Here is a 23111-nt window from a genome sequence, read left to right on the forward strand (position 1 = left end):
CACCTATTAGGGTTATCTTCACAAGGGAACCAGAGACTCTACAGGTCAAATCCTTGCCTTTTTGAAAGTTTCTTCCGACCTATTTTTATTATAGAAACTTTCCAACATACACCCAAGTAGAAGCAATAGGATAACGAATCCCAAGTCTCCAAGTCCTCATTACCCAGCTTCACAATTATCAAAGCACAGTTTGGCTTTAAATTCATGGCTTTTTGGGTGGTGGGGATGGAGTGCTGGAGATTGAACCAAGGAGCAGAGTAGGCAAGGGCACAACCACTGAGCTACATCCCCAGCCTTTGGCTTTGAATTCAAAGGCTACCATCCAACTGAATGATTTCCAAGACTACAAATTAGACCAACCCTTGAACTAGATCCTCATTGCAACCTTGGACTAGGTCCTCCATGTTGGTAAAGGAAAAAAGAATTGGAAGTTGAAGATGGTTATATTCTGCTAAGCAGCCCCAAAGGAGCCACCTAGAATGCTGTAGTCTGAACTCAGAGAGAGACAACTGGCTTGGCTGGATCCAGAGTGGACAATGAGCCTTCCAATAGCCCAGGACCTCATCAGGCTCAGAAAAGCCAAACACAGTGGACCACATGGAGGCACCCAGGATGATGGATCCAAAGTAATGTCACAGAGTCCCTACAACCTGGATGGAGGGAAACCCAAAGACAGAAAACAGTCTGTGTGGTTTTGAGGAAGACCAGACCTGGAGGTGAGACTATCTGAATCTGGGCTGAGACTATCAGCTGGTGTAGTGAGACTCCTATAGCTGAGATCCCGGTGGGAACCTCTGCGGGGTTCACCAGAGAGGCAGGACAGACACTAAAGATCAATGGATGCTATGTAAGTTAAACACCTCCCGAGAGGCAGCCACCTCACCAGCCCCACCACATCCCATGACACATTATGAATCCTCCAGTGCTGGAAATTCACCTTGGTAAGAAGAGGAGCTAGTGAGTCAACTGACTTTACCCTGAAATACCAAAGTTTTATTCTCAATAGAATGGAAATTTGAGGTAAATTAGGTTTAATTACAGAAAATTAAAGTTGCATGTCTTGCACAACTTCCTGAATTATGAAGGTTAAATGTCATTATCCCCACATAAAGAGAACATATCCATTCTATCCTGTGCCTTTCAGAGCCAGGCACTTAACCCAGAAACAGAATTTGCATTATTTGAGAATGTGGTCATGCAAGACCTCCATGCCAATCAATGCTATCAGCATCTCTAGAATAAGAATGCTGTTGTTTGTTTGTTGATTTGTTCTTAAGATCCCTCAATTATTCTAATGTGAGCACAAGCGGGAACTATGTTAGATCTCACTCATACCAAGCATGTAACCCCACAAGGTACTGACTGGACAGATACAAGCAGAGAGCTGCGGATGTTTCATCTCTTTGCTGGTTTGTTTTCTGCCCATCTGTTTGACATGCAGCCATATCAAACTTAACCTGGAGTCCTAACTATAGTTAAATTTTACCTCTCTCTTCTAAACTGCCAGAGATTAATCTTGTAATTTTATCTCATATTCAGATTAGCCAGTGAGGAAATGACAACCACTATGTTTAGTGGCTATCCTCTAGTTCTTCAGAAACTAGAAAACAATTATATAGAAAAACTGGACAGGGCCGGGGATTTAGCTCACTGGTTCTGCCGCCTGCCTCGCAAGCACAAGGTCCGGGGTTCGATCCCTGGTACCAAAAAAAGAAAAGCAATCTAGAAAAACTGGACAAAGCTGCCTAGTGGGTGGGACCCAAAGCCCACATCTTCTCCCAGAAGCAGAGCCATTACTGCCAGCCCCAGAAAGATCCATCTGAGAGCACTGAACCTCAGGTTCAGATGAAAATCCTCAGAGAGGCCAGAAAGAGAGAGCTCAGAGTGTACCAACTCCAGCTAGAACCTATTCTGATGAATCTCCTAAGGCTCCCATTGTTACTATGTCTTGGAGACTACAAAATTGAGACGATCTACTCCATAGGGAGAGTAGAGGAAGTTGGAAGGTGTGGAGTCAACGTTAAATTGGAGACTGTTTTAATAGCCACAGATAGTACAGAATGTGCCAAAGGTTCCTTGATAAAAAATGAAACCAACTAGGAAACTGGAAATTGATTTTCAAAAATGCCACATTCAAGGAGGGTTGGAGCATCAGGGATAGGCAGTCGGCCATCCCAGGGTTAGGATGTTGTCTATCTCCTCGGGTACAGAGAGAAACGAGAATTGTCACATGGGACACAGAAAAATGTTAAAGTCAGAGTTTTGGACTGAGCTACAGCTTCTGCCTTCAAGGCAAGAGAAAGAAACACAGTATCGGACACTGTGAGGGAAAATGGAAAGGGGACTGTTGTGGCTGGAAGATGAGAAACACTATCTTTCAATATCTGAGATGACTCAAGGTTGGCAGGACAAGGTTGGTGACAAAGTTGGCGAGACAAGGTTGGCAAGATATTATGATATAATAAAATGTATATATTTGGACTCTGCCTTCAGTTCCTAAAACACTGCTCCGAAAACCCTTGAAGATAAAGATACTAGGAGAATCTTTTGTTCTTATATCTGGTCTCTATCCTGGGTTCATGATCCAGAGGTCCTAAGACCTTCATAAGTTCCTGAATGATAAGGGAATCTTTTGTTCTATTGAGAGGACTCCTTTTGTGCTCCTAGACAGCTTCAGGATAGAGGCTGGTTTCCAAAGGAACCAAGGATGTGATTAGAAGGTCAGAAATTTCAGCGTCACCCTAAAACTCTGGTGAGGAGAGGCAGTGGCTAAAGGTTGAGTTGACCACCAATGGCCAATAATATACTCAATCACACCTATGTAATGAAGCCTCCATAAAGGAGCTTGGGGGCTGGGGATGTAGCTCAGTGGTTCTGCCACCAGCCTCACAAGTGCAAGGTCCCAAGTTCAATCCCCGGTACCAAAAAGAAAAAAACCCTGAAGGTCCAAAGGACAGGATCAAAAGAGCTTCTGGACTGCTGAAAGTATGGAGATACTTGAAGTGTGGTGTGCCTGGAGGGTATGGAACCTCAGTGGCCCTTCCCACAGACCTTTTTCTAAGTATCTTTTCCACCTGACTGTGAGTCTGCATCCTTTATAATAACCAGTAAGCACAAGTATGGAGTTTTATGAGCTGTTCTGAAAATTTTATTGGACCTGAGAAAGGGGTCACAGGAACCTTGATTGATATCCAGGCAGACAAAAGCACAGGTCACCACCTGGGCTTTCAACTGGAACCTGAAGTGGGGCCGCATTATCAGGCTGAGCCCTCAACCACTGGAATCTGACTCCAACTCCAGATAGGTAGTGTCTGAGTTGACTTCATTTGTAGGGTACCCAGCTGGTCTCTGCTAAAGAACAGGTTGGTTGTGGGGAGAAATCCACACATACTTTGGTGACTATGATGAAGTGTTCAGTGTTACATGTGAGAGTAGGAAAAACATTGGATTTTTTCCTAGACATTTATAGAGATGCTATAGGATTAACTTTGACCCTCCGGATGTATGCCATGTCCTCTTCCATCATAGGAAGCTGACCTCAGTATACTATGCCAAGAGTTCCAAACCCACTGGCTTTGGGCTGGTTCAGCCAATAAATAGCTCAGTGAGAATAGGCAAGGTTAGTGTATGTATTCATTGCCCTGGTTGCTGACACCTGCAAGGCTGCCTCAGCCTGGCTCCCTGCTTGGCCATAGTTCTACCCTTTCAAAATGGCCATCTCTATGTTCAACATTCTGCTTCCCCAGAACTACTGCCTCTTATCCTCCTGGTCTATCTGGGTAAAGACTGAGATACTACTGAGTAATCCTACTTGATCATACTTTCCATTGTGGCTCCTTACATCCCTACCTTTGTAAATGAGCTGTATTAATAAGCTATTCCATTGCCGGGTCAAAATACCTTACACCTGTAACTTAAAGGAGCAGAGGTTTACTTTGGCTCATAGTTTCAGAGGTTTAAGTCCATGGTCAGCTGGCTCAAAGGCACAAATATGGTGGAAGAATACAGCAGAGGAAAGCTGCAGGATGCATGGCATTGGGGAGCAGAGAACAGGGAAAGACCCAAAGAAGAAGGGACCAAGGACCAAGGTCATATATCCATGACCCACCCAGACATACACCAGCAGTGTCCTTTACTAACTTCCTAGGCATCTCTCAAGCCAATCAAATTGACAATCAAGATTATCACATAAGCCTTCCTCGGAGGACCTCATTTTGAGGCTCCCTGGTCTTTCCCACAAGAACTCTGACTAACATAGAAACCAACTGCCCCTGAGCCTTCTTTTTGCCAGTCACTCTCTGATGTCTGTGGAGAAAGATAAATTGTATATTCAGTAAGACAGAAGAATGGCTCCATCTGAGGAAGTAAGATGCACACAGGGAAAAAGCCCGTAAGAGTCTAAAATGTGTCTAACTTTTTCTCCTCTTTGAGTCGCCATTATACTTCTGAGTACAATTGGTTAAAAATTAGAGTTCAGGGACTTTTAAAATTGTTAGGAGAGATGGTAACTCCTTTAAACCAATAATTGAATTGCTTAATGGAGAACATCGATCTCTTTTGTGAATACTGATGCTTACTCTTTAATGGCGTTGTGAGCTGGATCTACCAGCCTGAGCTTTATCGTTTGTATATATGTGTCAGGTAAATGCTGTTAGCACACAATATTCCTCCCTTGGTGTATACTAAGTAATAAAAGTTAAGTTGTTGCTAAGATGATTTTACATTTCTATTTCAGCTGTGTCTTAGTGTCTCTTTTTTAGGTTAAGATTGTGCAGTGCCATTAATTAGCTTCCAATGGCCCATTTGTTCAGGGATTCGATGTTTCTTAAACAAATTAGAAATTGCTAATGGAAAATGATATTTTGTTAAACAGCTTTGGAAAGGGTCTGGTTTGTTCCTAAGACACTGCTAGAGCCAGACTCTGAGACACCGGCTCACTGATTACCTGTTATGAATTTACTTGTGTATTAGAATACTATTTTTTCTTCTTGTGTAATATTTTGGTAGTTCTGTTACTTGTGTTTGCCATAAGTGTTCCTTACTTTTCATAAGTTCTCTGAAGCAAGAAATGGAAAAAAGATGCTTGGTTATCCCAAAGAACTCTTGTGGTTTTGTTCAACAACCAGCTGCCAATAGAAATATGAGGCTCAAAAGAACACACAGTCTAGATAAAAGGAGTCAGGTTTTCCCCCTTATCAAATTGCCAAGAGAGGAAAAAAAAATCATTAAAGAAGAGTAGAATGAAAAGCAATAACTGTAGCCAATCAGAATACACCCAATACAAAAATCTAAGAAGATGTGAGAACAAGATGGAAATTATCCAGAAGAATGCCAGCATACAAACATAACACATAGCTTGCAATATACAATCTTAATTAAATAGTTAGGAAAAGCTATACTAGGAGCAGGCCAAGTTAGGAAAAGCTATACTAGGAGCAGGCCAACTCATGCAAGGTCTAGATAAATGGCCAATGCTCAAGTTGTTGGTATAAATTCTCCTTAGCACATAGGCTTCCAGAAGTACTTAAGACCCAAGTTTCATGGCTGGGAATCTGGACAGAACGTGTCCTTTATAAAGAATCTGTGCAAACGTTTATTTGGTTTGAGGAGGGAGAAATAGGGTTTGGTGGAAATCCAGTTGAGGTCTATACTGATACAAACACACACTTTCACGCCTGTGAATTTCTGCTTGTGCCAATTTTTGCCTCTTCCTGAAAGCCTATTCTATTCTTTTTGTGCCATTTAAGTTCAGATTTATGTTGACAACCTACAAAGAATTACTCTTCCTTCTGCACCCTTTTGCCTCCTCCTACCTGAAGGAGAAGCAGAAGGAAAGAGTACCATGAAGGGTAGAGGTCTCTGGGCAAACATGTCAAGGGTCCACCTTAGACAACCTCTGTTTTCTCTTCCTTTTCCTGGGTCTTCTTCCCTTCAGCTGGAGCTTCCTGTGATCCCTGGACCTCTGTGGTAAGTCAGTGTCTTCAGAAGAGCAGCTGGAACAGCCACATTTGAGCCTGACTGCCTCCACCTCCTCACCACCCTCCACTTCACCATCCTGGGGGATGAGCTCAGAGGACCAGCAGGTCCACATCATGCTCATCCTCTGAGATGAGGATACAAATAGACACAAGAGGCACTTGTGCCCTACTCAGCATGGTGAGAGGAGAGAAGACACTGGATCTTTTCTAAATTTATTTTTAACTTATGTAATATTTGTACAAACTTATACAATATACAGTGGATAAAGACATGGTATTGTTAATCCCCCTCAGAATCTTCCCCTTGCTTTGAACACACTTATCCCATCTTTCTTGCCACTTTCTGAAGCAGCTCTGGAAGTTCTCTCTCATGAGTCTTTTTATCTGTGCTAATATGGTGGCTGCCTTGATAAACTGAATTGATTAAAAATCTTTATGGTTTCGACTTTGACTTTAGGAGAGAGCCAGAAGGTGCACAGTGTCAGATCCAGGGAATAAAGTGGATAAGGATACACCGTAATGTTTTTATAATCCTGCCTTTCCGTTGAATGGCACGAGGCAACCCTAAAGACACTCACGAAGGAGGACTCCAAGAACTGCTTCACAAAGTGGAAAAAATGATGGGATAAGTGTGTTCAAAATGAGAGATCGTATTTTTAGGGGGACTCATGACAATGTATCTTTTACTATAATAAAGTTGTATTTCAATATTCATTACATAAAGTATTTTTATCACACTTCATAGTTCTGTTTTTAGTTTTTTTGAGGAATCTCCATACTGTTTTTCACAACTGTACTATGGGCTGGGCTCGTGGCTCAGAGATAGAATGCTTGCTTGTCATGCACAAGGCCCTAGATTCCATCCCCAGCAGTGAAAAAGGAAAAAGAAAAAAAAAAAAGCAGACATAATGGCTGCACTAATCTATCTTCCCACCAGCAGCATGTAAAATTCTCTCTTCTCGACATCTTCAGCAGCAGCTTTCATTTTTTATTTTTCAATAATAGCCATTCTGACACAGGTGAAATTATATCTCACTGTGGTTTTGATTTGCATTTCCCAGATGATTACATATGGAAAACACTTCAAAATACCAGGATAGGCAGTAAATTTTTATAAGATCCCAAAGGTCTATACAACAAAAGCATAACTAGGGAAATGGGATTATATCAATCTAAGAAACTTCTGCAGAGCAAATAAAACAATCAAGGCAGTGAAGAGACAACATACCGAATTCATCTAATAGGGTATGTATTAATATCTAAAATATACAAGGAACTAAAAAACTTGATTAAAAAAGTAAAAAAAAAATTTACATGGGCAAATGATCTAAATAGACATGTCTCAAAAGAAGACATACAACTGACTGAAAATTACATGAATAAAATACTCAACATCACAAATTGTCAGGGAAATGCAAATCAAGACATTGAGGCTTATTGAGTGCTTATCATAGATAGTTTCAAGGTGTCCTCTTTTTGTGGTCCATCAGATAAAGCCTGCCAGGGACACATGTGCAACTAAAGTTAGGTCTGTTAGGTTATTAAGCAAGGGAGAAGACACACCAGAGGAATCACAGAACAGCAAAAGGAAAACTTTAGGAAAGGACGCTTACTGAGGCTGGGGAGTTTAAATTAAATGTCCTTGGCAGGAATTGATGAGAATCTCTGAACAAGGGAGTCACTTAAATAGTCAATGATTTTTATTTTGAAAGCACAAGAATCGGATGTACACTCATGTTCATCACAGCATTATCTATAGTAGGCAAAAAGTGGAAGCTATCAAAACATCCATCTACAGATGACTGGATAAATAAAATGTATATATACAATGGAATATTACATAGCTTTAAAAGGAAATTCTGACATGTGTTACAACATAGATGAGCCTTAAAGACATTATAAGTGAAATAAGCCAGCCACAAAGGACAAATATTGTATAATTCCACTTACATAAAGTACCTAGAATAGTTAAACTCATGCACACAGAAAGTAAAATGATGGCTGTCAGGGGTTGGAGGCGGCTGGAATAGGGAGTTATTAAGGGGAGTTGGTTTTGTTTGTCTCTTTGTGTTTGTTTTTGTGGTACTGGAAATAAACCCAGGGCCTACATAATGAGTTACAACCCCAGACTTTCTTTACTTTTTTATTTTGAGACAGGTTCTTGCTAAGTGGCTAAGTTGCCCAGGCTGGGCTCAAATTTGACGTCTTCCTGTGTCAGCCCCTGAAAGTGCTAGGTTTACAGAGGAATTATTTTTCAATGGCTGCAGAGTTCCAGTTTTGCAAGATGAGAATAGTTCTGGAATGGATGCTGTTGATGATTGAACAGCAATGTGATTGTGCTTAATGCCACTGAACTCTATATTTAATGGCCTAAGTGGAAAATTTTATGTTATGTACATTTTACCACAATTTTCTTTAAAAAGCCATGTAGAGTTCCTATTGGATCAGCTTATCTGGTGTCTTCTTTTCCACATAGATCTTCATGAGATGGTTAAAAGAGAATGACCTTAGGCAATTGCTCTTGGATGCTTTGGCTTGACTCAGTTTCCCTGTTCTGTGAGTCACAGAACAGATTTGCAAGATGTGACTTCCGTTTCAATACCCTATCTCATACTAGCTGTCAGTAGAACTCTTCTGTACTTTCTCAGTCTTATTAGTTTGCATGCTTGTTTATTCCTCTTAACAACTTAAAAGTAGTAGACTTGGGGTTCTAACCCAAAGCAGCAAGAATGCTCAGTGTGAGCTTTTCTATCATAGAGGTCCCCTGAAGTTTAAAGCAACCTCTTCTGCCAAATTCTCCCTGCCAACATACACCATGCTACCATAAGCCCAAAGCAAAAGGGCCAAGTGACCATGAGTGGAACCTCAGAAACCATGAGCCAAAATAAACCTTTTCATCTTTTAAGTTGATTCACGTGTTTTGTCACAGTGATGAAAAATAACACAATAAGAGTAGATTTAGACAAGACAGAGAAAGGAAGAAAAATAATTTCTAATGTATGCACCGTAATTTAAAGCAGGAATCAACAAGATTTTTCTACAAAGGGCAAGATGGTAAAAATTTTAGCTCTTGTGGGTTATACATGACCAAAGACTAAAGATAAGCAAATGATTGTGGCCATAGTCCAATAAACCCTTATAGATGAACACCAAAATTTGAGTTTAATGTAATTTTCACAGGTCACAAAATATTCTTTTAAAATTTTTTTTCAACTATATAAATACAAAAACCATTCCACCTATGGAAACACACCAGGAGGCCAAATTTGACCTCCAGCTATATTTCCCCAACAACCCCTGCTTTAAAAGCTGTCATCTCAAGGTTGGGGGTGTGGGTGAAGTTGGTTAGAAGTTCAGAACCTCAGGCTCAACCTGACATCCACAGGAGAATCTACATTTCTAACATTGCCAAGGATTCAGCTGACACATCAGTCAGAGAAGCACTGATTTAAAGCTCATGTCGTTGCACAAGCCATGCTGTGACCAATCCCTGTGCTGTACCTTCCCAAAAAAGTGATTCTCGGAAAGATATGAACTTTTCTGTGCCTCAGTTTCCCCTTGTACAAAATGGAGATGACAGCATTGCCTTCTTCAAGTCTGGTTGTGAGAATTCACACTCATGTGGCTTAAAAAATTTGTCATTATCACAAACTTTTATGCCATTTTCACAATTACCTTCAGAAACAGTCAATACTTAGCCCATTTCCCAAAACCTATGGTCCAGAGATGGAGAAACTCATCTGAGATTCCAAGTCAGTCCTGAGGATAAGGGCAGTTTCAAAGGGACCAAAGGGGAGCAAATCCCCCCGGGACCCCAGATGTTCATACTCGTGTTTCCATTTAGGGGCCCACTCTGTACACACCCCTGTTTAAGTCCCTGAACCTCTAGATGGTCCTAAAAAAGATTTGTCACTCAGGGATCTCCCTGGATCTGTATCCCCACTTGCCTTTTCATTCCCTGAAATTTATCTTCCATCAAGTTGCATAGCGTTTTTTATAACTTCTCTTTCTAGATATAGATTGTAAATTTTCCCTCTGCTGAGTGTCGTAGCTGACTGTTTTTCATTATATTTGTAGGGCTTGGGGAACAAAAAGAGGCAATTCCTTTATTTGAGAATCCTGACATTTATTAGCATAATAAAACTCTCAAGATGAAATTGCAGGTTTCCAGACAGTAATTTCATTTGCAGGACAACTTACAAGGAATTTATTTTAACGCCAGGTAAAAACCTAAAATATATGAGACATGCAAAAAATGCAGCCCCAAATAAAATGAAATGCATGTGTTAGGGATAGAAAACTCAGCTGTTGTCTCTCATATATTAATCAGGAGGGGACAGCAACAACAGGCTGGGGATTCAGGTTTTCAACCCATCTTGGTCTGCTTTCAAAGCTACTGCTGGAAGCTTCTTCCAACTTGTCAAAAATCACATCAGATCCCTGACATGTCGCCACTCAGCACAAAGCTGTCGCTGTTTGCGATTATGGTGATCAGCACCTTTCCTTTGAACAGTTTCTGCATTTGCCATTTAATAGATCTGCCAAAAACAATTAATGACAGTCATACAGAAAATTTTCTTCCGTGTTATACAGGGGTTTTGCAAGATTAAAAAATGACTTCAATAATTTCAATTTGATACATAGGAGAACCAAAATAAAATTTTTTAAAATTTCATTCTGGTGAGTCCTCATAGATATATGGTGATTTTGATAATACTTGGCTATGGTTTCAAAGTATTTTAGTGCTCAGAAGCAAAATTGCTTCATTTCATCCATCCAGAGAGACAGGGAAGGAAGTTCTGGACCTGAATTGCAAAGTTGATGGGGGTTGACGTGTATGATGGAGATTTCCCATGGGTCCCCAAAGGGCAGAGCCTATGCCCTCTGGGCTATTGCTTGGTTCCCGAGAGCAATCCCAAAGACACAGGTGGAGGTGAGGTGAGGCCAAGAAGGAGAAAGAGCAAGCAGGGGTGAGGGAGGACCATCTGATCTGGCCACTGCTTAGTATCACTGTGACTAGTTGCTCCATCTTGCAGAACTGTCCTGTAAGAGGCTGATTGAAGCGCAACCTCTCCAAACAGTCCCGCTAGGAGGAAAGAGAGAGAAGGACTGATTCACCAGCCTCGGTCTCCTTTGGTCTAGGGCTCACTCATGGGCACTGACTTCTCAGCTCTTCTGAAACATAGCAACCAGAGATGAGGACCCCATAGCACCAAGGTGGCAAAGCACTGCTGGATGATCAACAGAGTAAGAAAGAGGGCTGGAAATGTAGCTCAGAGGCATAGCACCTGCCTCACAAGCACAAAGCCCTGAGTTCAACTCCCCAGTACAAAGAAAAAAAAAAGGGAGAAAGAGGAGAGCCCAGGCCCGGGGATGTAGCTCAGCAGCACTGTACCTGCCTGGCAAGCGCAAGGTCCTGAGTCAGTTCCCGGTACCAAAAATAAAAAGACATTACTGCCTCATTTCGTCCCTGCTAGAATGAAGGACGCAGGTATAACAATCTTTCTGGGCCTGGGATTTAGCTCAGTGGTGCCACCACCTGCCTCACAAGTGCAAGGTCCCTAGTTCAATCCCCATGTACAAAAAAAAAGAGCATAGCTCATGCAAAACTGGTTACAGTGACAGTGGCTTGGGAAACAAGTGGCCAAGGATGTGAGGAACAGGTGAAGTAAGAAGAGAAGTAGAGTATAAGAGAGGTTTGATGCAGCTACCAAGAAACGTTAACCAGCCCCTGATTATGAACTCTGTCCTCAGAGTTCACTTGTCTTTGTATGGCCACCAAGCACTGAGCTTCAAGGTAGTGAGTTTCAGGGCTGTGGATCTGAACCAGGTCTTCTTGACCCTAGAGCCTGTAATTTTCTTATCACAATCTGCTGTCTCCATGTCTATGGCCATATGGAACAAATAGACACCATCCCTGAGTTATTGAGGGATCACTGGGAGAGTCTTCTTGTTAATATGAAGAACATATTCAGATTAAATAGGCTGTAGTATCAAAATCAAAAGAGCAATGGGGATAGACCTAATCATTTGAGTTACTTCATGTAGACAGCATCCTAGAGGGCACAGGCCTTGTTAGATGCCTAAACACCATTCTTGGATTAATAATTCACTCTAGGTCTTGGGCACATCTGTAGGAATATTTAAGATCACTGCTTTAATACTGCAAAACCAGGGCCAAGATATGTCTCCAACACAAGACGAGGGTGGAAAAAGAGAGATTAAATGAGGAAGGTAGTGCAGAATCTGTCACCTGTCCAGGAAGCTGAGGTTAGGAAGCCTCAGGTGATTCCAGTGAAGATATCAATGAGGGTGATGAATGTCAGGAAGAACGTCACATCTGTGTTCTCCATATAAATCCTGTGCAACTTTTCTTTTTACTTCTATGACTTTAGAGTGTGGAGCAGGAAATAATAATTGCAGGTTCATGTTGGAAAACTTTTGGAAGAACTGCATTTTTTCAACAAATGCTTATTGAAAGTCTACCATGTGTTAGATTCAGGGTTCAGCACTGGGGTTATTCTAAATTATCAAAACATGGTCCATGCACTCTAGGAGTGTGGTTTAAGGCAACCATGACAAATAAGCTTCATCTTTTGAGGTCACAGCTAAATTCTCCACAAAACAGGTTGCATCACCCACTCCCAAATTTTGGCCCCAGCATGGGGATGGGACCAGTAGCACAAATGCCATGTATTTAATATGGATTGAGATATATTAATCTATTTGTGCCTGTGGATTGTGGTGGATCTTGATGAAAGCCATAGGGATTTGAGTTGGGAAGTTCTTAAGCTGGGTTTAAAAAAAAAAAAAAAAGGAACCCAATTGATGAAGAGAAAAACTGTCATTCAAACAACAGATGATAGTCTGGGGGGCTGTCCCTCTGTCCACAGGGTTCCTGCAGCAACTCTCCCCCAGAAACAGTGATAATTTCCTCCTAAAAGGGAAAAAAAGAAAAAAATGTACTTATAACCAAGAAAGGATTATAGACACTCATCAGAAAGAAACTGATTCAAAATAGAAAGACTATGACCATACTTCTGCTTCCCCTCTCTCAATTTTTTAGAAATAGCAGCAAAAAATCTGCCTTTAAGAAGACATAAATTTCAAAGTATTGGAAAATAAAAGAGATGGCCATCAACAAAATAAAAATGTTGAACAATTGAAAAACAAAAGCCCATAGGATGAGATTTTTCCATGGAGTCAGTGTGGGACAGGGCCAGTGCACGTCTGGACAGGCTGAGAGCAGAACTCCAAACAGGCACTTGTCTCAGGAAGATCAGAAAATGAGCAGGAGTAAACAGTTCCAAGGGAGGCCAAGGAGATCCAAAAGATGAGTTGGCCACTGTCAACTATGATGTAGACAGAATTGACTTGGAAAAAAGAAACTGTGTCCCCTCATGGATAAACAGGAAATTTAAAGTTGGAAAATCACCCCCAGAGCCCCAAATTTATAAATATTTGAGAACAACCAGAACTAAAAAAGCAAGATGCCAAACTCAGTAATACAACTGATTCCCAAGAAAATATCAAGTTTATAAAACAAACAGAGGGTGCCTTTAAGAGATGTGTATTAACTTTCTCAGTGGAATAAGTCATCCATGAAACAAGAATGGGCTATTATTTTAAAAAAATGGATCTGCAAATGAAAACCATGACCAGTTAAATTAAAAAGAAAAATTTCAGTAGGAGAACTGAAAAGCAGAAAGGACATAACTAAAGAGCAATTTAGCAGCTGAAGGAATTGTTGCATCAATAAGAAAGAGACATCTAAATAGAAAAATAGACAAAGGATATGAACAGATGAATCACAGACAAAGAAACCAAGGGGACATTAAGTGCATGAAAAAATCCTCAGCGTTGTGGTAATCAGATAAATGCAAACTAAACAATAGGGAGATACAGTGTCTGCCTCTCTGATGGGGAAAATTAAATGATTGAGAATTCCTAGTGTTGGCACAGTGTAGGGAATCGGCCTCATGTAGTTTTGGCAGGAACATGAATTGGCACCATGTTTTGGAGGGCAATCTGGCAGATCTTTTCTAATTAAAATGTGCATACTTTTCTCTCCAGCAATTCCAGTTCCAGGGATACTCAGCATGTATCCACAGTGACATAGTGACATATACACGGTACAGAAGTCTCTGTGGCAGTGTTCATGATCGTGAAAAGCTGGAAGGTGGGTAAGTAGATGTAAGAAGACAGCAGGTGATTAAATTGTAACATACATCCATACAGTGCAATACCACAGGGCATTTACCAGGATGGTGCATGTACTGACACCAACAATCTCATCAACATATTTTAATAATAGCCAACATAGTCTGATAACTTGTAAGCACTGGGAATACCATATTTTTCAAGACTTTACTCAGTGATGCCTTGTTGATACCTCACTGTGTCCATAATAGGTAAGTACTGTTATCAAACCCACTTACTGAGGAGGGAACCAAGGCACAAAAGTTTGAGTAGCTGCCCAAAGTCACACACAGCAATGAAGTCGGAATGTAAACTCAGTACTCTGATTCCAGGGATGATGCTTCTAAATATGATGCTGCATGATATATTCAGGGTATTCTTTTAAAAACCAAGTTGCTGAGCTATATGTGAAGAGCTAACCAATTTCTGTGAAAAATATCAAAACTATGTATTTTCCTATGAACATAAGTTTTGAGTGTCTACCCAGGAAATCCTGGACAAGTGTGTGCAAAGTTGTTATTCATCCTATGGAGGATAGAAACAAGGATTTGAAATGAATGAGGCTTTCATTTTGTATTGCATTTGATTTTTCTTAAAATGTGATCATGAATGAATTGTGTAATTAAATTTTTAATTTATACAGTCTGGCCACCAGATCTCCACATGTCATAGGTAATATCTCTCTGTATTTCCAATCTCAAAAGTTTAGATTTGGAAGAGAATAAAGACCTTTAAAGATAGCTGGTCAGGCCTTGCTGTTCAGAAACTTCTCCTGGGAGACAGGCGTTTACACTTTGATTGAAACAAAGGGACAAGGTGCTCCTTGGTGGTAGAGCAGCTCATATTGCGCAGGGCAAACAAACGTTGGGATTTAGTGGGGAAAGCACAGGCTTTAGAGGCACACAGCCTAATGCTTGACTTCTGAACCCAGCTGGCACCAGCTGGGAGAGTTAGGCCAAGTTTCTCAGCTTTCTTGGCCTTGGTTTTCGGATCTGTGAACTGGGGCTCATGTGCATCCCCAGAGGGCTGTGTGAGGACGAAAGGAGGGCATGGATGAGACAAGAGGCTGGAGGCTTGACCCACACATTCCCTCCCATCCCTCTTTCCTCTGGTTCCTGACACAAATAGAGATCTGCCCTCTTCCCAGTTAGTCGAATTTTCTGGGCAGCACTCTATACTCAATGTCCAGATATTTGTGATGAGTGACTTGCTATGTGCTTTGATCATAAGACCATGTTACATGCTACATATCTGTCTTGCCCCAGGAGCAACCATAAAGGGATGAAGGGGAAGAAACACAAATCCAAGAGGCCCTATTGTATCAAAGCCCAGTGAGATGGCCCGGCAATCCTGTGGCTCTTTCTACGCCTGCAGAGCTCAGGCAGATGATAGAGCCCTGAGTGGCCAACACCCTTGGTCCTTCCCTTCTGGAATACTGAGTTTCACCTTTGTCTTTTTCCCCAGTTGCTACTGATACCAACTGCAACATTAACACAAAAGTTACTTTCCATTGCATTTATTGTTTAGAAGACAACATCTTCCTCAGTGGACAAATAACAGAAAGAATGCTAGGAGACAGGAACTTCCATAACCGCTCCATGGTCATAGAGTGTGGTGATGTCCATAATCTAATTTAAGCTCACAAGAACCCAACACACCAAAACCTCATGTACTCATAGGCAGAGCTTTCGAAGGGCGACTGCATCATGGAGATGCTGTAGCTAAATGTGATATCAGGAGGAAGGACCTGGTTGGAAGTGGTGGATCACTGGAGCTGTGACCTGATAGAGTGTATCTCTCCCTTGGCTCCTTCCTTCACTCTCTGCTTCCTGGACACCATGATGTGAGCAGCTTTTCTACTGCCATGCCCCTCTGCCATGCCTTCCTGCCTTGGAGTCAGCTAACAATGGAATGAAACATGAGCCAAAATAAAGTCTTCCTCTTTTAAGTTCTGGCTGTTGGGTATTTTGTCCCAGCAATGAGGAAAGTGGCTAAGATACCAGCCAAGTATGATGTACATCATGTGCATCTGTTACAGTTTGAATGTGTCCCCCCACAAGCATGTGTTGAAAATGCAATTGAAGAGGTAGGAAGTATCAGAGACAATTAGGCCAGGAGGGCTCTGCCTTCATGAACAGGTTAATGCCACCATCTCAGGAGTGAAGTTCAGCCCCCTCTTTTTCTCTCAGAACCTCTTGTCCTTCCACCTTCACCATGGGGTGATGTAAGTAGAAGGCCCTCACCAGATGCTGGTCCCTCAGCTTTGGACTTCCCAGCTTCCAAAACTGTAAGAGCCAAGCTTCTGTTCTTTATAAATTATCCAGCCACACAAAGTCCACTAAGACTCCTGGCTAGGCCACATGAGTTTAGTGAGACTAAGCATCCTGCCCAAGGTCACACATGAAATGAGTGGTAAAGCTGGAGTTCAGGGATATAAGAAAATGGAAAGACATCCCTTGTTCCTGGGTAGGAAGAACCAATATAGTGAAAATGGACATACTTCCAAAACTACTATATAGATATAATGCAATGCCAATTGAAATTCCAACATTATACGTCACAGAACTAGAGAAAACAATCCAAAAATTCGTGTGGAACCAGAAGAGACGTAGAATAGCAAAAGCAATTCTAAGCAACAGAGACATGGCTGGGGGTATCACAATTCCCAACTTGAAACAATACTACAGAGCTACTGTGATAAAAACAGCATGGTACTGACAAAGAAACAGACCTGAGGATCAGTGGAATAGACTAGAAGATGCAGAAACAACTCCAGATATACTCAGCCACCTCATCTTTGACAAAGGAGCCAACCACCATCATTGGAGGAAAGATAGCCAATTTAATAAATGGTGTTGGATAAACTGGATTTCAACCTGCCAAAGATTATACCCATATCTATCACCATGCACTAAACTAAGATCGAAGTGGACTAAAGATCTAAATATTAAGACAGAAACACTAAACTTGCTGGAAGATAAGTTAGGTAGAACTCTTGAAGATATTGGCATAGGAAAAGACTTTATGAACAAAACCTCAATAGGATGAGAACTAGCAGAAAGAATCAACAACTGGGATTTCATCTTATTAAAAAGCTTCTGCATTGCAAGAGAAACCACCAACAGAGCTAACAGACAACCTACAATGTGGGAAAAAAATTTTAGCAGCTATAACTCAGACACAGGGCTACTATCTAGAATATATAAGAAAATCAGACACCCCAGATTCAAAGACCCAATTCAAAAATGGGGATCTGAAATGAACAGACGTTTCCCAGACAAAGAAGTAAAAGCAGCAAATAAACATTGAAAAAATGTTCAACATCACTGGTCATTTAAGAGATGCAGATGAAAACACTGAGATTCCACCTCACCCAAGAAAGAATGGCTGCTATCAAGAAATCAACCAATAACAAATGCTGTCAGGGGTGTGGAGAGAAAGGAACCCTTCTCCATTGTTGGTGGGAGTGCAGACTGGTGTGACCACTGTGGAAATCAGTGTGGAGATACCTCAGAGAACTAGGGCTGGAAGTCCCATTTGACCCTGCTATTCCCCTGCTGGGTATTTTCACAAAAAATTAAAAGAATCATACCACAGAGATATATGTACACCCCTGTTTACAGCAGCATGGTTTGTAATAGCTAAAGCTTGGAAACAGCCCAAGTGCCCATCAACTGGAAACTGGATAAAGAAGATGTGGTGTTTTTATAAAATGGAGTACTACTCAGCCATAAAGAATGAGAAAATAGAGTCATTTATAGCTAAATGGATGCATATTGAGGCCATAAGTGAAATAAATAGGACACACATGTGTAAATACTGAATAGTTTCTCTAGTGTGAGAAATTGAAAGTGTAAATAAGGATTAAAAGGATTAATAACTAATAATTGATACTTTGAAATAAGAAAAGGTCCAAAGGGGTAGGGGTGGTGGGAGGAGATGGGGAAAGGAAAGAAGGGAAAAGAAAAATTATGAGAAAAGAAAAAAAATGGAAATGATGTCTATGTAAATAGGGAAGGGTGGAGGGGGTGCAGGGCGCACAGGTAATAGGGAAAAAATAAGAACCAAAATACATCATGTACAGGTACAAGCACCCAATGATAAATGTAAATGTATTGTATACCTAAAATGTACCAATAAAAGAATTTAAGAAAAAAAAAAGCTGGAGTTCAGATAAGAAAAGTAGTTTAGTCCATGCTTAGAAAAGCCGTTCTGGCCACAGGCTTGCTAGCTATGCTGCAGTGAGCTCTGGAAGCTGCAAAAGGCCTAGCTAGATGTCCTCCAGGGGGCTCTCCTGAGACTGAGCCTGGGCTTGGAGGGAGGACTGACAACCCCAAGAGCACCAAGGACTCAGGGAGAAGAGGCCTGGAAGCAGGGTAGCAGGGCCCCAGTGAGTCAGAGGATGAGGCAGGAGGAACAGTGGGCTTCAGGGCCTGGCCTGGACAACCTCTGGTCTCCTCTCCCCTGGTGTTCTAGGTTCCTGAGACTGTGGCCCATGATGTGGAACCTGCAGACTTCCTGTGCTTGCTTGGTCTCTCTTGGGCCCAGGTTTCCACCCATTTCATGCCTGACCGGCATGCTGAAGAAGAATACCTTGTGAAAATCAATGAGATCCGTGAGAGTCGCATGGCGATTGGGGTCCACTCCCAGGAAGCTGTAAAAGTCCCCAGACGCATCCACAAGGAAGTGCTTGAAGCCTTTCTGCAGGCGGTAGGAGAGGGTATAACCCCAGATCTTCTCACTGACTCGGACCAGAAAGGCACCCTCAGTCATGTTCTCCAGGAGATCCTCTGCATTTTCTCGGCTAATAATTCCTGATTTAAAAAAAAAAATTTAAAAAGTCAGCAGATTCTGCACCTCCTTCCCCTCCTTCCCCTACTCACTCTTGCCCCTCATCCTGTGGCTCAGTCCATGCACAGACCCTGATGTGTAGGGTACTAGAAAAGGAGGGGAAGGACCCGGGACTGATCCGTGCTTCTCTCCATTCACAGAAGGGCATCTTGGCCCAAAGAAATCAGCTGTGAATGTAAGGGAAGTTTCTACCAGGCCCTGAGTTGCACACACATTCCTCCAAATTAAGCCACCCTAATTTGGATAATTGGTTAAGCAAGGAATTAGTAATGAGCTAGAATTATAGCATCTATTGATTACAGATATGAGTCAGCAGTCACTGCTCTGTGGAGAGCCTTAGAGTCCTGTTTTAATGACTCCCTGGAATGACTGGCGACTATGGCCCCACTTACCTTTCTGCTACCATAAGTGACATCCTGAAAACAGTGTCTTCCCTTATGGCCTAAAATAATTTCCTCCCTCCAAATACAAAGCCAAAAATACAAAAGGGGCATGGATTGAAGCTGAAACTTCCCCTTCCCTAAAGGAACAGAACTCCCTAAGGTGTTGCCATCCTACACAGTGTGGTTTGCTCACAGAATGGATGTCACACCTGGCGCTATACACTGGTGACTGTTATGGCTCAGATCTGAAATGTCTTCAAAGATCCATGTGTTGAAGGCTTGGTTGGTCCCCAGTGATGGAGTTATTGGAAAGTGGTGAAACCTTTAGGAGGCAGGGCCTAGCTGGAGGAAGTAGGTCATTGAAGACATGCCCTTGTCCTCATCCTTCACACACTCCCCGCCATGATGTTCTGCCACATCATGTGCCCAGGAGCAATGGAGACAAGTGACCATGGATTGAAATGTCTGAAACCACTTTCCCCCTTGAAGTTGTTTTTCCTAGGTATTTTGTCACAGTGATAGAAAGCTAACACCTAAAAATGGGGAGAGACCACGCTTTTGGTGGACCGGGCTCTGAAGGGCAGAAGCTGAGAAGAGGAGGAGGAGTCAAAAGAGACAAATCCCCAACTCTGCCCTCCCCTGGCTATCAGACCTGTTGCCAAGCCCTCAGTTTGTCCAATATCCTTTGACAGTTAAGTCACTATAACTGTCTACTTCAAAGGCATACTAGGACCTTCAAGTCATACAGAATTCAAGTTGGTCTTTACAGGAGAATAGCTGTGGAGATGTTGGGTCCTGGGATCATCTGCTGTTTTGAAGGAGCAGCAAATTACAACACATTGTCCCTTTGCACACCCACCTGTTGGCCCCTCGTGTTCATTCAGCCAGCAGGAATATCATGGTCCGTGCCAAGCAGAGGGGTAGGAGTACCTGAGCTTCTCATCTTTGTGACTCTGAGAGTTGCTACCCACCTGGGACCACCCCCTACTGAGTCCACAGAGTCACTTCCAAGCGTATCCATGGTCAGATCCCCTCCCATGGCTCGCCTACCCAACACAGCACACACCCTCCCCTTCCTGATGGCCAGAGGAGAGGACACAGCAGCAACTGCATTATCAGATGCTCCACACCCTCAAGACAGCCTTATGTTTAGGAACCACCAATTTCTTCCTTTCCCAGGACTCATATCCAAAGGCAGTCAGGCCAGCTACCCCATCCCCAACCAGACTGTCTAAGGGGAAAATGAGAGAGACAGAGAAAGGCATGGGGGCTGGAAAGAAGGGCCAGATGTCACTCCCAACCCCACCGGGCACCTCATGCTGCACCACGCTAAGGCCAGGGATGGAAAGATAGTGGTGTGACAGAGTGGGGACTTCACAGTTACATCTGAATAGGACTCAACTTGTCTATTTCTTTTCTTCTAAACAAGTGTCTTTTAAATCCTTTGGTTATTTTTATTTTTTAATTGACAAAAATGGTATAGATTTTGATACACAACATGCCATTTTGATATGTGTATCCACTGCAAAATGAGTAAGTCAAACTACTTATCATAAGCATTACCTTACACACATCAAATTTTTGTGGTAACAATACTTAAGATCTATTCTCTTGACAATTTTCAAATACAATGGTATCTCAGTGCCCAAAATCAATTTGTTCTACGATTTTGGAAAATATGGTCACGTTTGTGTTTGTGTGGGAAAGACGGCCACAGTCGTGTTTGTCACCCGATGAAGAGTTGGCAAACAAAAACAAAATTTTGCCAAACACTTCTGTTTGAGAATCAAGTTGTTTGCAAACAGAAGTATTTGTTAACCAACTACAGTCATCACAACGTGCAACAAGCCTCTTGAACTCAGTCTTCTTGTCTAATTGAAATTTTGTGTCCTTTGATCAACATTTCCCCAGTGTCCCCTCACCGGCCCCTCTCATCACCATTCTACCATCAGCGTTTGCGAGTCCAACATTTTTAGATTTCACATGTAAGTGACATCATGCGGTACTTGTCCCTCTGTGGCTGGCTCTTTTCCACTTAAAATAATGTCCTCCAGGTTCATCCATGTTGTCAGAAATGACAAGCTTTTCTCTTTTTATAGCACTCCACATTTCCTTTCTCCATTTATCCATCATGGATACTTAGGTTAAATCTTATACCTTGGCTATGTGATTAGTGCTGCAATGAACACGGAAGTATAGATGTCTCTGACAGATAGACTTCATTTCCTTTGGATACATTCCCAGAGGGTGAACTGCTGGATCAGAAGATAGCTCTACTTTTAATTTTTTTTAGGGCTCTCCCTGCACCTTTCCATGTGGCTGCACTAACTTACACCTCCAACAATGTGCAAGGGCACACATTTCTCCACACCCTTGACAACATTTGTTATCTTTCAGACTTGACTTTTTCATATCCAAAGCTGATCAGCAACACCAAATTGGCCCTGTCTTGTCTCTCTCCCTTGAAATGCAGGCCCAGGAACAATCAGAGAAGATGAGGCTCCCTGGCCCCGTACCCCACCTCCCTCTCTAGATTTACTGCTCACCTTCCTTGTACTGAAGACTTCACTACTTTAACACCTCCACCTATTCCCTGCCCTGTTCCCATTGCCCCAGACTCCTCACGGGAGGCCCAGTTCCTCTTCTCTCAGAAGGCTGCTGGTTTCCTACACTCTCCCCACCTTGGTGCAGGTTAGACAAAGATGCCCCTCTGAGTGGTTGACACCACACAGCAAAGCCCACAGTTTGACTGAGGGTGGGTATGGGGGTGCCTGCATGTCAATCCCCTGCTGACTCCAACCGGCCCTCTTGATGGGGTCCCTGCTCAACCAATCAGGAAATCATTTCTGTCCCAGAAGGCTGCATTGGACATTCCACTTTGAGTTTTCACAAAATCCCTCCCAAACCCGCAGTGGCCTGGTAAACAGGCTGTGGACTGCTCAAAGCTAGAGCCAGCAGCAGCCATGGAGCTTGTGCCTAGCCTCCCTTCAGGAGAGACATTTACAAGCAGCAGTGTCACAGCCTAGAGGATGCACCCTAGAGACATGATACCCCACCCTACCACTGAGCACAGGGGCATGACAGCCACCATTGCCACCCAGCCCAGGACTCCTATCAAAGCAGTCTTTGCTCTGGACTCCCCATCAGCCTGACCAAGGGGGGATTCTTCTTTCCTGTCCCTCACAGGGGTCAGACCTGCACCATGTCTGACCACTCACCCACCTTCTCCTGCTGCCTGCCCCACTCTCTCTCCATGTGGTCCTTTGCTGGCATTTTCTCTCATCAATCTCTTGTACTTCCGCTCCCCAAAGACCTGGACCAACACGGAAACCTCAGGTCTTGTCTTTAGGTCCTGAATGTCCAGGATATTGGAGCAGGAATCAAAAGCATGAACTCAATCCCAGCTTGGGGACTTGTTCCACAGAAACCCTAGTATATTATTGTTTTGGTGACTCATCTATTCCCTGGTGCTGGTAAAAACCTGACATCATAAGGTAGCTTAAGAATTAAGTTAGTGTTTGTGCACAGCACAGTGCCTAAAATCATAATAAACATCTAGTATAACTAGTGGTCCTGGATGAACTAGGTACCAACACATGCACTAGTATTCAGACTACCTGTGCTGGTGCCAGCCATGGTCATGGCACTGGCAGGTTTGGCTGATCCCCACCCACCTCCTGCAATCCAGAATGCTGAGAGC

General features: G+C 42.5%; 1 protein-coding gene across 1 annotated transcript in view; it reads right to left on the minus strand.

The window, feature by feature from the left end:
* Positions 1-9226: 9226 nt before the first annotated feature.
* The window catches only part of Sh2d4b (SH2 domain containing 4B), a 115920-nt gene continuing 102035 nt past the window's right edge, over positions 9227-23111 (minus strand). Inside the window, exons 6-7 of the mRNA XM_021246757.2 lie at positions 18771-18991; positions 9227-12915 (exon numbers count right to left, since the gene is read on the minus strand). Of these exons, the coding sequence (XP_021102416.2) occupies positions 12823-12915; positions 18771-18991 (314 nt within the window). The 3' untranslated portion in view covers positions 9227-12822. The remainder of the gene's footprint in view (positions 12916-18770; positions 18992-23111) is intronic.

The sequence above is a fragment of the Heterocephalus glaber genome, unplaced genomic scaffold, assembly GCF_053883595.1.
Source record: "Heterocephalus glaber isolate CG9 unplaced genomic scaffold, H.glaber_assembly_v1.0 deba00001755, whole genome shotgun sequence".
Lineage (NCBI taxonomy): Eukaryota > Metazoa > Chordata > Mammalia > Rodentia > Bathyergidae > Heterocephalus > Heterocephalus glaber.